Source organism: Camelus dromedarius, chromosome X (assembly GCF_036321535.1).
Source record: "Camelus dromedarius isolate mCamDro1 chromosome X, mCamDro1.pat, whole genome shotgun sequence".
Classification (NCBI taxonomy): domain Eukaryota; kingdom Metazoa; phylum Chordata; class Mammalia; order Artiodactyla; family Camelidae; genus Camelus; species Camelus dromedarius.
The window spans coordinates 17,752,074-17,768,103 of NC_087472.1; the positions used below are offsets into that span (position 1 = coordinate 17,752,074).

At 37.9% G+C, this 16,030-nt stretch overlaps 1 protein-coding gene across 11 annotated transcripts in view; it reads left to right on the forward strand.

Moving 5' to 3' along the window:
- Positions 1 to 16,030, forward strand: part of ENOX2 (ecto-NOX disulfide-thiol exchanger 2) — a 248,277-nt gene that overhangs the window by 3,867 nt on the left and 228,380 nt on the right. For 4 of the 11 annotated variants that reach the window (XM_064482716.1, XM_031445404.2, XM_031445403.2 and 1 more), the window contains exon 1: positions 11,000 to 11,147. The exons of 5 other annotated variants lie outside the window; for them this stretch is intronic. In XM_064482716.1, coding sequence (XP_064338786.1) covers positions 11,126 to 11,147 — 22 coding nt within the window. In that variant the 5' untranslated portion in view covers positions 11,000 to 11,125. Of the gene's footprint in view, positions 1 to 10,999; positions 11,148 to 12,141; positions 12,270 to 16,030 lie in introns of those variants that run through there. 2 more of the 11 variants (XM_064482718.1, XM_064482720.1) reach the window with 1 other exon arrangement.

A 16,030-nucleotide genomic window follows, 5' to 3' on the forward strand; every position in this document is an offset into this window, starting at 1 on the left:
CTACAAAAAGATTAGCCATTTGCTACATTTGCTCCTTTTGCAGAGTAAAGCAGTAAATTCAAGTGACCTGGGTATATAACTTCACTAGAAGTTTCTTTTATTTTTTTTTTTTCATTTTTGTCCACTCTCTTCTGGTTGCCTTTTCTCTTTTTTCTCATTTGTTCACCCAGCCACCTGTTCCTTAGGCCTGCCCATTGCTTTGTTCCTCCTGACAGAGTTCACATTGCTCCTGCCCTGATACTTTGCCAAGGATCCATCCCTCTTCTCCACCCACCAAATCCAGTTGACTGCATCTTTGAAATCACTCTGAAATGGGTCTCCTCCTCACATAGACACTGCTAGTGGGACTGTAATTTGATATAGCCCTTCTGGAAAGAATTTGTCAATATGTATCAAAAAATCTTAAAATTGAACATAGCTTTCAACCTTCAACTTCTAGGGCTCTATGCTGAGGAAACGAATGTGATGTTTCTAAAAATTTGGCTCCCAGGATGTCTATCCCAGAATTGTTTATAATAACTAAAGCAAAAAAAAAAAAAAAAAAGAAAGAAAGGAAGAAAAAGAGAAAAATAACATTTTAAATGTCCAATACTAGAGGTTTGAATTAAATCAATTATGGGACATCTGTGGATTACTAAGTAACCATGTAAACTGATGTTACCAAAAATATTTAATGATGTGAAAAGAAGTTTATGATATATTAAGAGAAAATTCAGGTTATAAAGCTGACAGATCCCAGTTTGAACACACACACACACACACACACAAATATATATCGTATATGCACCCCCCACACACCTGTGTGCACATATATAGGAAAAGTCCTGTAATGTTTAACAAAAAAAATTATTAATAGAGTTTTCCTATGAAGAGAAAGATTACATGAGTTCTACTTTTACCTTTTTCCCTATTTTTCATAATCCTCCATAATGATATATTTGTACATTTTTCAAAGTTACTAAAAATGTTTCCCCTGTCCATCCCTATTACCATTGCCTTAGTCTGGAGCACACCTACCCAGAACACACATATACCTTCTACCCAGGGTTACTACTACCTCCAGCCTGCCTCCCTACCAATCCTTTCTTCAACAATGCTGACAGAATAAATGATGTTTCCTAATCCCAAGTCTAGAGCTATCTAGCTGTATATAAAATAATTCAAAGGCTGCCCTTTGTCCTTGAGATAAAATCCAAATTTCTTAGACTGCTTTATAAAACCTTTGAAAATCAGCTTCTTGCTTTTCTTTCCAGCGTCACTTTTTCCTCCAACAATTTACTTTTTCTAAGAGTCTTAGGCCAGTGCCTGGCACATAATAGGTGTCTAATGCTAACCAAGTATCGATGTGGATTGTATGGGTTAACTATTGTGTTCCAGGCAATCCACCAGTGCTTCATTTCATCCTCAGAGTAAAAATGTTAAATACATACAATAGTTACCCCTATTTTACAGATGAGGAAAAGTAAAATAAATAAAAATGGGAAGAAAAGTAACCATAATAAAGAACATTTTTTAAAGAGAAAATCAATTCCCCCCACCCCCACCATAATACAGCTCTCTTCATTTTCCTGCAGCCCCTGCCAGTCTTTGTCAGTACGCACACAGACTTTGCTCATTCCCTTGGGCAAATTGTAAGTGACCACAGCATAGCAAGAACAGTCCAGACCGGCATGATCTCACCATGTCATGGTTCACATTGTGTTAATGTATAGAAATCTTTCCTTTGTATATATAACACTTCATGCAGGAGAAACAGAAGAGGTCCAATTGCTCTGTTTTTCTTTCTGTTTTGAAATTTTATGTCTTTTGGGATGGGGATGTCAGCAGAGAGCTACAGAATACTGTGATAGAATCGAATGTACAAGAAACAATGTGTCTCATGGGAGCCAATGTCATTGGTTAATTTATTTTTTTAAATGTCATGTAGATATATTTTCTAGCGATCTGTCCCCAGGGAGGACCTTGGTTGAATTCAACTGTTAATCCTATTTACAGAATGCAGCCCATGCGTGCACCATATTCTTGATTGTTAAGTGATCTTAGACATACGTAGTGGATTACCATAATGACATACAATCAGGTGAATATAAGATATCTGATTTTCTCTACAAAAATGTATCAGTGTTCATGTTGTCATTCAGGATTCTGCCTTGTGGTCTTTCCTTCATTTTGCTTACAAACAATACCCATTGTACAAAAATGGATGCTCTTTAAAGGATAGAAGTCCTAAGCATGAATTATCTGAATAAAATATTGTCACCTTGTAAGGAATTCTCACTGTTAAATACTCTAGGAAAAAGAATGTATAGTTCTCCTGCTCCAAGATCAAATAAGTTGAACATAGAAATTACAGATTTAGTTTTAATTCATTTGATGAATTATTGTGGGTTTACTGTATGCAAAGCACTCCACTAGAAACTGCAGTAGATACTTACAAATATCCCCCTTTTAATGCCTTCCAGACAGACACAGAGAGATCTGGTGTACATATAAGAATGAGTGTGCAAGAGCAAATGGAAGGAAGAGAAGGTTTTCAATAAGCAGGCACATATAAATGAAAATTTACTCTACTGAAAATTGGGATACCTGCCAGTAGGGATTTATTCTTTTTTTCTCCCTCTGTCTCTTTCCTCTGTTCGATATATGGGCAAAAATGAGCTACCAGATAGCTGATAAGCAAATCATCTACTTCTCTGTTTATAAACAGTTTGAGAGAAGGAACAGTGACTTTTCTGTACGTCCAGCCCTGCACAAACCTGCTGGTGATGTTGTGAGAGTTATGACTATGTCAGCTTTTCCAGGGTTTCTGTCTCTGCTGTGGAGATTTGGCAGACACCTCAGACAAATTTTATGTCTCTTAAATCTTCCTCAAGTTATGCTTGGCTCTTAGATTTATATGTACCAAAAAAAAAAAAGCCAAGTGTTTACCAGTTTGACATTTTTGAAGATCAAAACAGACTCCCTTTTTTAAAAAAAAAATTCAGCATACACCTCAGTTTAGTCTACAGAAAGAGCTAATTACTTTTGCTGTTTGTTTAAACAGCTGAAATGTTTACTTTCCAGAAGTGGCAACAGATCATATGTCTAAAGATTTGTATTCCAGACCTCACTATTGCTTCCTCTTTTCCTTGCCTGCAAAGTATAAAGTTTTGCTAAAGTCTTCATTGTCCTTTTTTGCCTTTACTGATACATACTATAAAACAATTTAGGGTGGAAGGTGTGATGAAAGATATTGGCAATCTAGGAGAAAAGTTAAAGATCATTTTTATTAGCTCTGCCCTGCCCCCCATTTTTGGCTCTCAGTTTTTCAGTGGTCCCTTAAGCACAATAATGACAGGTAAGAATAGGAACTGGAGAACTTTCCGTGACTACCCACTAACAAGGCTTGTCCAAGTGTATCTGTAGGCAGAGCACAAATGAGAGTTTGGCTATAATTCAGAAGAGTTGAAACACTGTGTAGAGAATGTTACATAAACAATATCGCTGCAGTGGTGAACTGTGAACGATAACTATGGGGAAATCCCCAGTAAGGGCCCTTCTCATCTGCTCCAGCTGCTCTCTTCAGCCAGCAACAATTGCCAGTAAGAGCTCCCTGGGGTAGAAGCTGTCCTCTAGTAAGGCCCCATAATATGTCCTCCTACCATTTCTTCTTCAGTCAAGTCCTCAAACACACTTCAGTAGGATTACTTTGGTCACATAATATTCTAATTTTCACCTTTCAAGAGATGCTGAGTTTGAATTCAAGGAGCACTGGGTATTCAAGCTCATTTATTCAATAGACATTTAAGCACATATGCAGGACCAGACCTTATGCCAAGTGCTAGGAATACAATGATGAATTAAGAGTAGTCCCTGCCTGCCCTTAAGGAGCTCACAGTCAAGTTGGGAAGATAGGCACCCAAACCAATAATTATATTACAATGGGAAAGATGTTCAGAGAAAGAGCTATGTTATAAGGTACCCTGGAGGCATGATGGAAGAAATTACTGCTAGGGGTGGGCTACTTACAGATCAGAGTCTAACTATGCTGAATCACAAAGGATGAGTGGGCATTGCCTAGAATCTAGGTGGACAAAGAGGTGGTGGGCAAGGATTCCAGGAAGAGGGAACACTAACACATGCAAAGTAGTCACATGTGTAAAAACAGATAGTTCAGAAAAATGTAAGGTATTGTGTGTGAACTACTGGGGGTGTGGGAGAGGAGACAGGATAAGAATCTAGAAAGGTATCCTGTGGCCAGTTGGTGAAGCCTGCTTGCTAAAGAGCTTAGCCTTGATCCTATAGGTGGGGGTGAGCCAGCACAGAGTTTTAAATGGAGAGTAACATGATTGGATTGGAGGATGGGCTTTATGGGGGGAAAAAAAAAAACAGAAACAGAGAAAAGTCCACCTTTTGATTTGGCAGTCTGAGAGGCCTTCCCTAATCGCTTGCTGGCTATTCAGGAATGCGGTCTCTGCTAGGTTTTTATTCAATATACAAAGATCACTTTGAACAGTTGTTTCCTTCTACACACAGGGCATAACTTCCTGTACTCCTTCACATGTTACTTAGCTAAATATTCATTCTTTCCAATTCAAGTCAATGATCCTAATAGTAATTGAGGCTTGTTTATCATGAATGAAATCAGAGTTTCAAAGCATAACTGCTAGTTTAAGAAACTGTATGAGGTTTATTTATTGCTTACTGAGTCAGTGGGGCTGAGGTGAGTGCTGGTCAACTCCCCTTGTGGGACTGAGGGTAGAAAAGGGACAGACGCTGAAGAGATGGCTGTTGAGAAAAATGGGCAGCATCCAGAATGTTGGAAATCCCTAAAGGCCACATCCAAATAAGGGAAGTAGATATAAGGGCCAGAAATACATGAATATAAAACAAATGCACATTGAAGGTAACTGTGCCCAAATTGTACTATCTAGCCAATAGTTTTTAGAGCACGTGCTTTCCTTGATTCAGATACTGTAAATGGATGAAGTCCAAACTCTTTAGCCTGCCATTCAATACTTTCTGCAGTACTGATTGGCTCCAGTCTACCTTTCTAATCTTCATACATCTGTCTTACAGAACTTCTCTGGGCAGCCAGTTACCCTTTCAGACACTGCTTTGGCATTCCCTCACCTACACTGTGAGCCCTCTCAGGGCAGCGACTATGTTTTTTTACCTCTTTGAATCCCCCACAGTGCCTAGCATAGTGTCTTGCATGTAGTAGGCACCCAAGTATATGTACGGTTTGATTATCCCCCGCTCATTCTTTCCAAATTTTCTGCTGCTATTGACCTAATACCCTCTCTACTAAAAATGGCAACTGAGACACTAGGTAAAAGGGGTCGGTATTCAACAAACTATCTTTTAAGGTTTTATTTTGAAATAATTTTAAATATAGAACAATTAAGAGAATCATATAAGGACTCATATACCATTCACTTAGATTCACCAATTTTTAACATTTTGCCCTATTTTATTTATGCTTCTCTCTATATATTCTCTTTATATATTCTCTATATAAATATGGTTATTTTGTTCTGAAACATATGAGGTTGGAAAAGCTATACTCCTTACCCCTCTCCTTTTTCCCTCAACTTCTTATGATGAAAAAATTTAAATACACAGAAAAGTTGAAAGAATTGTACAGTGAATACCCATATACCTACCATTTAGATTCTATAATTAACACTGTATTCCATTTGCGTTATCACCTATTCATCCCTCTTTTTATGCATTTCAAATTAACTTGCCAACAACTGTATAATTCTAAATTCTTCACTATGCATATTGTTAACTAGATGAACAAACTATTTTGTGCCCTGAAATCAAACAAATCATCCAATTATACCTGCATTTACTTTGTTGCCAAAACTCTGGTCTACCTGTGGATCTTAGATTTGTTTGGCTGTGGGACACATGTCTCTTTGATTAACTTTTGGATGCCCCTCCACTTTTCCTAGTGCAGTACCAGACACACATTCCATAGATACCACTTGATGCTGATGAGCAGAGACAGAGCTAGAGCCAGGGGAAGAATCACAATAAAACTAGAATAAACTGAGGGAGATGGGGAGTATATGCAAAGAGGGCCATGAGTGAATGAAAGAGAAGCTGGAGCTTGAAGAATAGTGGAATGTTGGGGGCCTTAGACTACCTCGTACTTCCAGCAGTACTCTTATCTGCTAATTTCCAACCCTCTTTTTAGAAGATTCCAGGAAACTAAGGGACAATTGCTGTTCAGCAGAGCACATGACAAGTCTCCTTGCTACTACTTAGGCACCACCAATTAGTATAATCATGTTGCTTCATGAATATGCTAATCTACTGCAAGATGCAGCTTAGTTTTAGAGGGTATGGGTGGGCCACTGAAAACCTCTTTCAAACTAAATCTTTGCTACAGGCCAAAGAGCACTTGAGTTCAATGAATCCTAGTTTCCTTTCTCTTTATGACCTTTCCTTTCTTGCTCTGTTGCTTATGAATACAAGTATAGCTATAATATGTATTTATTGAGTAATTATTTTATGCCAAGCACTGTACTAATTGCTATCACATCATAAACACTTTCCAGCAACCCAATGAGTAAGTACTACTACTTTTGCCATTTGCCAAATAAGAAAACTTGAGACTCAGAGTGGTTAAGTAACTTGTCCATAAACCAGAATTCAAGAAACTTGGATTTGTCTGACTCCAGAGCCCAGTGGTGTTAACCACATTGTCAGATAAACTTTTTCTAAAAAATTGTCTACCCAGTATAAATGCAAAGAGGTTTACATTCACTGTATTGACTCGGCAGGTGATTTATTCACTAAGCAAGTCCAACTGAATCACTGAATTAAGAAAGAATTCATTCATTCAGACTTTAATCATTAGACTGTTGGTATAGTAGTGGATTCACATTGCTTGAGTTCAAATCCTGGATCCGTCACTTACCAGTTGAGTGACTGCAAGCAAATCAGTTAACATCAGTAATCCTCAGTTTCCTTGCCTATAAAATAAGAATGGTAATACCTACCATATAACTATGTTGTGAGGACTAATTTGAAAAATGATATAAAGTATGAGCCATGTCTGGCATGTGATAGGTGCTCAGCATAATCTAAATCACTGTCTTCCTTCCTCCTCTTTGGGACCAGACCGCTCACCTGTAGCTTTCATTTGAGAAAAACAAACTGCTCCTGAAACATTATTTTGAAGAGAAACATTCTTAAAAGGAATACTAAGCTGACTATTCCCAAGGCTCATTTGCCCAGTGAGCAAAGACAGTTGCCCAACTCTTATGTGAAGCATATTTCAAAAAAGCTAGAAACATGAATCCTTAGGAGAATTGGGGTGGTCCATCTCTCTGCTTCCTGGAGATTAGGGCCAAATCGTGACATCGTCTATTTTGTTGCTAGACTACATTTCACAATTGGCATAGAGTATTAGACCTGGTATATTGGTCACCCCAGCCCAGCCATTTCAAGGCAAGCAGGCTGAGTCTGAAAGAGTGTAAGTGACTTGACCAAGGTCAAATTGGAAAAAATTAGGAGAATGCAGTTCTCCCAACTCCTTATTCAGTCTTATTCTATAGTTCATTGTGGACTCTCAGGCAGGTGAAACCAAGTCTTGCTGTGTGCTCTTTGCAGGAACTTGAGGTGATTGGACTCTCAGTGTTTAGTACAAGTTTGATTCAGAAAACATGAAGCTCTGTTCTGGTTCAAATTAATTCACTAGTTGTTGTTGTTTTCAAAGTATTAACATTTCTGTTTTGTTTGGGGTTTAGCAAATTAGTGTTTTTTCTCCCTATTTAGGTTCATGGTTTGGTTCAAGTTCATGGTTATTTGAAATCTTCCACTGAGATTTTTGTTTTTGACAAAAATACTCAGAATCCAAGGTGGTTAACAATAGGAATTCGTTTGAAAAGATTGGTCAGGCTTGGTGACAGCTGCTGTGAAGGAGGATTAGGGAACCACTAGTGCTTACATTCTAGAGATTGAAATCAGGATGACAGAAACATTGCAATGATTTTTGGTGTATATGTTTATGTGTGTGTTTTTATCAGGATTCTCTGATTCTTTAATTTCCATTCTTACTAATCTGGGTTGAAACTACTGCCTTCCACTCCACTTTATTGCCTTTTGGGACATGCTGTCAGTCATATTCAGGATATGACCCTCATCTTTTGATGGTGGGGAGAGAAGCTACAAAAAATCATCTTTCTTGTTCTTTTCCCTTTATTTTGAATGACCCTTCTGAGGAACTTGGGGAATATGAATTTCAAGCTTAAATGTGTGGAGAACCATTGCAATGCCCAAAGGCAGAACAGCCTGAGTGTGAAATATATAAAGCCTTTGTTCCTTTCTTACCAGTGTGGTTTTAAAAGTCTCAGGCAAGCTTCCTTTGCCAAACCTGAAATTGGGCAGACACCTTTATTAGTGGCCAGCCATGCCACAGGAAATGCTGTGGTGGAGGGTTGCAGTGAAGATGACCCTGGAAAACTGTGTCCCACCTGCCTGGCTTTCCACATGCCAGAGGAAAGTAAGTTCTGGAGCTAGGGCTATCAATGCTTTTTCAAGCTCATGACTATTTACCTAAGCAGTTGGAAGGCTAGGATTGCAGCTGTGGTGGTAAAAGGGCCATTCCCAGTACCTCAAAAGACAAGTACTTTCTAGGAGATGAGGTTTTGGATGACTCCAGCAAGTGTTTCTCTGCTTAGAAAAAAAGCTCTCACTTTAGATTCTTTCACTCTCCTTCCCTCCCTTCTCTTCTTCTCTCCTCTCCTCCATACCCTCTCCTCCCCTTCCACCTTTTAATGGCTCACTTGCTCATTTACCTAACTCTTTGTGATAGAGATTATCCATTTAACCCATTGATTTAACATAGATTTTGGATACATATTTTACTGAAATTTTCAGTTTTGGCAATGACATTCAAGGGTCAATTAGAAAAAAAGTTTTCCTTCTCACAGGAAGTGGGCTGGGCACTTGTTTGAGGACACAGATGGTATTGGAGGGGGCCAAGGGGAGCTGGCATCTGATATTTCTGCTGTAACTCCCACCTTTCTTTTGGCTGCTTCAGATTTGGCCCATGTGGACAGACACACACTTGGGAAACCACCATACAGATGGAAATCAGGACATGTGGGATTTGGCTGAACCAAAGGTCCCCAAACATTGCCTGGATCATTAAGTGCCCCAGGTGTGGCCACCCCAGGACTTCATGTGCTAAAATTGTGTCCCAGCTGAAGCCAGCTGGTCACTGTATATATAGTATCAAGGCAGCTTGGAGCCTAGTAAAGCATGACTTTGGATTTTTACCTTGTGGATTTAGATTTAGTTAAACAACGTGATCCTTTTCCACACACTGGACAGTAAAGATGTACTAGGTTAATAGATTTAACAAAAGGAGATGCTCATAGTCCAGTAGATTGCATTCCAGATGGCACATATTAGATCTTACCAAAAATATTGATAAGTATTTTCAGAAAGCAAAGAAAGCATTCAGGCTTAAGAAAGCAAAGAAAGAATTCAGAAAGCAAAGAAAGAATTCAGGCTTCAGTCTCTAATAAACTCTTGATGTATTATATATCAGATTAATTATTTTTCTTTTCAAAAAATTTCCCTTTCGTGGAATTATAAGAGCAAACAGTACTTCCTTCTAATTTTAAAATTGGAAGGATTGGATAGTGTTTCCTGAAATTGTATTGGTCCTTTCTTTTTATTTTCCTTATATGATAGAGGTTCCCCATTTCAGTCACTTAGGCAAGACTTATTTCAGGGTATAATAATAATAATACCATACAATTTTATAGCCCTTTGCAGTTTACAAAAGGGTTTTCATAAATATTATCTCATTAGCTCTTCACAGCAATCCTAGGAAGCAGTCAGAATAGGTAGAATTATGTACACTTTATAAATAAGGGAACTTAGGCTCCAAGAAGTTAAGTGACTTGTCCAGGGTAACGTAGCTAGAAAGTTGTAGAATAGGAACCTGAACCCAGGTTTCCTGATATCTAGCCCCAGTACTCCTCCAATTGTGTCATGTTTCCTTCCTGAGAGACTATCTCCTTTTTGCTCCTACTCATGATTCACTTTGAAATAAATCTTAAAAAAAATGCTTCAGTTTAGTAGATGAGTAAAACTAAAGCACTTATAGGTAAAGTGCCTTTGTAAACGTTATATGGAGAGAGTCCTGCATGTAACTCTTAGCTTCTCACCTTGACTTTAACTGAACTATTTTTAGGTATATGGAGATAGTTTTTCAGTGTTAAATATATGTGCAAAAGTTGTGTGATCCGCTGATTATAGGTATGAAAGCTGCACCTGGGGAATGGGAATAGGGATGAAAAGTTGGCTTAAAATAATTAGCTTTTTGCCTTTTTGTTAAGGGATATCATGTTCAATATAATTTAATTCTTTGTACTTTCTTTGCTTCTAGACTTTTAAATACAATTCTTTAGGGAAAATTAGCAAATATTCATCCTGAATGTTGATTTCTTAGGAACAAGGGCAGCTGGAGGAAAGAGAAAGCAGAGGTGTGACTTCCCATGCTCTGTAAGAGTGGGCAAGCTTCATTTTGTTTGGGACTGCGAGCTAAGATTTCTTCTAAGGCATGCAAATTGTAAAGTTCTGATTTGTCAACTGCATGCTGTTTCTTTAGGCACTGATGTATGAAATCCCGAACGAATTCTCCGATGAACATACTGCTAATTGCTTCTCCACCTGCTCTCCAACCTCCTCCACCCCACCCCCTCCACTCCCAATTCAGCCTATAAGTGTCCGTCATTGGAGATGGATGGTGACACATGCAGTAATAGCAATTCATAAAAGCCAGTTCCAGCCCTTGTCTTCAAGGCTCCTGGATTTTCCACTGCCTGCTTTTGTGTAAGTGAAGTGGATGGAAGTGCTACTGGCATCAGAATCCACCTCCCTATGCTCCGTTGCTAGAGCTCAGTTGCTCGGCTGTAGCTGAGCTAAACAGAAGCATCGGATCTGAGCTGAATTGTAGCTGTTTTTTTTTTTTTTCCTCAATGGGGGGGTGGGTTAGGGGTAGTGTGTAGTGGCGGTTTGGGGTGCTTTGGCTTTTCTTTTCGTGGAGAGAAGAGGGTAAGGGGAGAATAACTCACGGTAGGATACAACGTGAAACAGTTCCCTGAAGAGTGTCACGATGTTCCTGGTACAATATACAGGTATAGTATGTTTTATTTTATCTGAAATTTTCCTTTTGTTTCAAAGTGCTTTCCTCTCTTATTTTGCCTCCAGTTCAACTGTACTAAAGGACAAATAAGATTCTAATGAGCTAAACAAAATATCTGCATAAACTATGCCTGCCCCTAGCTATAATGTATGTAGCAGATTGCTATGTAAAATCTAGGTTCTCTGTTAAATTGGTAGTCCCGATCCCTTAATTGTGCATGCTTCTCTGGTGTATTCTTGTTTTGAATTTCCCAAGTCTTATGTCTGCAACTGGTAGTATGTGATATAGCCTAGAGTGTTTGCACAGAAGACAGTGCTTTGGAAGCAAAAAACAATTTTTAAACACTTAGTATGTTGTGTTTCTCTTGAGTTTATTAACTCTTGTATTTGTTAATTGGTTGTCTAGATTTGAGATATAGTTAAGAGTAAGTAAATTTCAAATAGGAAGCATTCCAGAACACATTTGTTTGGTAAATTTATTTTTATTTCATTCTTTAACTCAGATTGATGAACATTTATATTATTGTTGTTTGTTCTCCTGGTAGAAAAAAAAAAGTGCTGAAAACAGCAAGGCTAAAAATGCCAGCTCCAAACCATCTGTAAAATATCATTGGACCAGAGTGTTCCTTAAGTATTCTCTTAAGCTTTCAGAAACATATTGGTCCATAATAACGAAGAACTTGGAGACTGATCAGGTATTGGTGAATGTTGTTTGAAAGGCTTCTTATACAGCAGCTAGACAGAAAGGATCCTTCCAAATGCAAAAACCTTGAGAAAGTTTCACTTTCTTGCTAAACAGAACAGAAGCTTAGTTCCTACAGCCACATGTTTTGATAAGTTTGATATCATTTATTGTCAAGGACTTTCACCTCCATTCTTGCTTTATTGTCCTTAAAATATTTTGCTCCTGTGCTTAAGAGCTAAAAGATCATGTTCTGTTTTGATACGTGGTTTGACGGTTGATTTCGCTCCTCATTAATTGGACAGCATGCAGATGATGTGGAGAAGTGAGTGAGTGACAATATTTCAAGGTTACGCTGAAGAGCATACAGTGAACCTTAGTGCCTGGACCAACAGCTGCTGAATTGAATTGTCTGCAATTAAAGCAACAGCAGGTTTGTGTAGTCTCCCTGCAGCCCATTTATTTGAATTTATAGCTTCAGTTTCTTCTTTGGGTAGCGGTTGGTTTGTTTCACTAAGTGCTGGAGAGTTGTGCTTGTTGGATGTTTTCTCCATACTCTAATGCATGCTTGATTCTAGAAGAGCTGTCTCTGTACATTTTTAATGTGAGAAGTTGTCGAGTTTTTTCTCTTTGAATTAAAACCAGAGAATATCTCATTTTCTCCACTGCAAAACTAAGTAGATACATTTTCATGGAAAATATTGCTTTCTTCAATAAATAGAGGTTTCCCATGGACCTGTGTTACCGGTTTAAATTTCTGGCAGTGGAAAATGTTGGAAAATGTTATGGTACTGGAATTACTATATCTGGAAAGAAATTCTCTATGCTAATAAAAGTGTTTATGTTAAAAAACAGTGACATTATCTCCTTGCCATCTCTCAGTTCCAGGGTGACCTAATGAATAATGTCAAGGCTAACTAGGTGGCTTTTATGACTGAATTGTATTTGTATGCTAATAGTGAATACATGTTTAATTCCTTCATGATTTTACTCTATTAAAATACAACTTAAAATCACAGTATAGTTGTAGGTTGTTGACTCATTGTGGATGTAGTATAAAACATTTACACCATGATTTAATATACTTGATCAATCTTTTCTCATAATAACTCTATGTGAAGTCAGTGGTGTTGTGATCTCCATTTCAGAGCTAAGAAAACTGAGACTTAGAGGATGAGTAACTGGCCTGAAGTCTCACATCTAACAAGTTGGTAGAGCCTGAAATCATAGGTTAAATGATCTGATTCAAGAATCTGTGCTTTTTCTTACCCTTATACCAGGCTGCCTCTCAGTTGATGGATCAAGGGCAAATTTGACTTAAGCTACTAGTCAAAAAGACTAAGTTCAGTCATTTACTAAAACAAATGTGTTATTTGATAGAACCCTAGAGATTTTTTCCAAACTATTTTTAACGCAACATTTATTTTAATATGTGAGTGCTTTCCAGATTAATTTTATAGATTATATAAAGAAACATTAGTGTTTTGATTAACTTATACATCAATATGAATGAAAGTAGAGCCTTGTAAAGTTATTGGAAAATAAAATGTTACCCAATCGAAAGGTTAATGTGGAATATTTTCCTTCTAAAACAAGTTAGTTTGTTTTTCATATTCTGCTGAACAAATGTATATGATTGTTTTAATAAAAGTATGTGTATTTTAAAATATACTGGCTATGAATATGAAGGGCTATATGTTTTTAAATTTGAGTATTTTATCCACATCAACAGAAAAATATACAGCTAACTCAGTTTCACACTTTTCTTTCTATTTGTCTTTATCTATCTATCTATCTACCTATCTAAAAATGGATGAACTTTCTCACTTTTTAAAAATTCCCCAGTGGTTTCTCAATTTTAAACCCATTGGTTTAAAGGGGAAAAAACACACTTCCTGTCCCACTGAAGGTAATACTGTTTAAAACTGCATTATCACTTCAGTATATGAACCCAGATACTTGAATAACTCATACTAGTTCTCTGGTAAAACGTTCTTTAAATCCTCTTCAGGAAACATTCTTGAAACAGTCACTCTTAGATCTTAATTTATTAAGACTGTGCCATGTACTGGGGAAAATGACTGGATGCTCACAGCATAGACCACTCTTCTTCAGCATTTGACAATGAACATTTAAGAGTGTTGTCAAGAGAATGAGTCAGGGATAGGGAAGAAGTGTTATGAACTGTGTATGAGACTTTTAGAAAGATAGTAATAGACATGTTGTCTCAGATACCATGTAATTAGAATTTATCCTTCTGTAAGATATCTTTATACTTTAACGTATCTTGAAGTAAAGCTATTCTTATATTGTTCCCTTCTAGCAAAAAGGAAAGGAAGATGATATAAAGCCCTTTGATCATTCTTTCACTTAAATGGAATTTGATACTCAAAAGAAATACAAGAGGGAACTTGAGGGAATAGGTCAGAATTAGGGGGAGGAGAACTAGGAAGACTGGGCATGTGATTGGAAGCTCCATGCTAAACTTGGTTTCGAGTGGCAAATTTCCTGTGCAGTCAGAAGCTCTGGCTAACACCCCTCACTGGGAACAAGCACTCTAAATATAAATGAAAAAGAGCTTATTAGAGTTTTTAAAGAAATTTACATTATCTGATTGGTGAAAGAAAGTCTTATCTGCAAAATAATCATTTTTTCCCTGTGCTGTTTGAGGCCAAGAGTAACTGGAGATGGGGTAGGTTTCTAGGTTCTGGCTGTTTAGGAAGCTGAAGTTGTTAATCCAATAGATTTTTTTTTCCTTCAGTATACCTTGGAGTGTGTTTTAGGGAAGTGAAATGCAGGTCTTATAGATGGGAGTATAACGGCTGGTTTATACCAGCCAGTGGTGTGCCAGGGCTGACTTGTTGGCTTACTTAAGGGGAATCAGTAAAAATAATGACAAGCTTCGAAACCTTACTCATATCTGTATTTTTCCAAAAAGGACTTAAGATACTCATTATGAGTAATACTAAGGCATGCTGCCTATGCAGGACAGTGTCCCTTGGGCTGCTAAACTATACTGATCACCATCCCTTAGATATAGCCCTCACACCTTCAAGGGTTATTGAACATAGCACAATTAAGTGTGTGTTTCACTGATACATATGCATGATAATAATAGCCAACATTTACTGAGTGCTTACTATGTACCGGGCCACGTTATAAGTACCTTATATGTATGAACCCATCAACCTTCGCAGCATTCCTATGAGGTAGGCAGTATTATTTCCATTTTAAGGGTAGAAAAGCCAGGACCTACCAGATCACAAAATTCCTATATAGCAGAATCAGGGTTCGATTATAGGAAGTCTGTGTCCAGGGCCTATGCCCTTAACTACTCTGTGATATGTTGTATGTTTTTAAGGGCACTTCACTGAAGAAGCTGTTTTCCCACTGTTTTCCCGTAACAGATACTCCATTGTCCATAACTTCAGAAGACTTAGACAGTGTAGAGCTGTCTTCTCACCAGACTGAAGATTCTACTTTCTTTCTGACCTTCATTGCTGGTACTCTCTAGTGCCGGAGTCATGGTGGCTCACTGCATCCCCAACAGCTTCTAAACACACTGCTGCTACTCATGCTCTTTCTTCAGATTTTCAGCTTTAAAAACTCCTTTTACATTCTGTTGCTTCCCTCTTGATTCCCAGCTTTTTGCAAGAACAAACATTGTCAACCAGAGGTGCAGTTTTTCTTCCATGCAGCCAAATGACCAAATCATAGCACATCTTCCCAGCATCTACTCTTTCCGCACTCCACTTTATGCCTGGCTGTTAGTGTTCTTCCTAAATGCAGATCTTATATCACTACTCTCCTGAAATACCTTCTAAAGGACTTTTTTCCCCAAATAGGTATTCAGTGCCATCCATGGTCTTGTCCCAGGTGCCCAAAATGCATTTTATACCCCCGTCTCCCACTACACAACTTTCTTTAAACTCTATTCACTAGCCACTCTAGACCACTTCTAGGTCACCAGGTATGCCCCAAATTTTCAAGCTCTTTTGCTTTTCCTCATGTTGTTCTCTACATTTTAACTGCCTTTCTTCTACGTTTCCAACTCCAGAGCCACTCAACATTTAAGGTTCAGCTGAAATGACACTTGCTACTGTATTATACTTATTTTTAGTCTCTCTTCCCCTACTAGACTGAGTTTCTTGAAGTTAAAAACTTTATTTTACTAGTCTCTTAGTACCTTGTCTA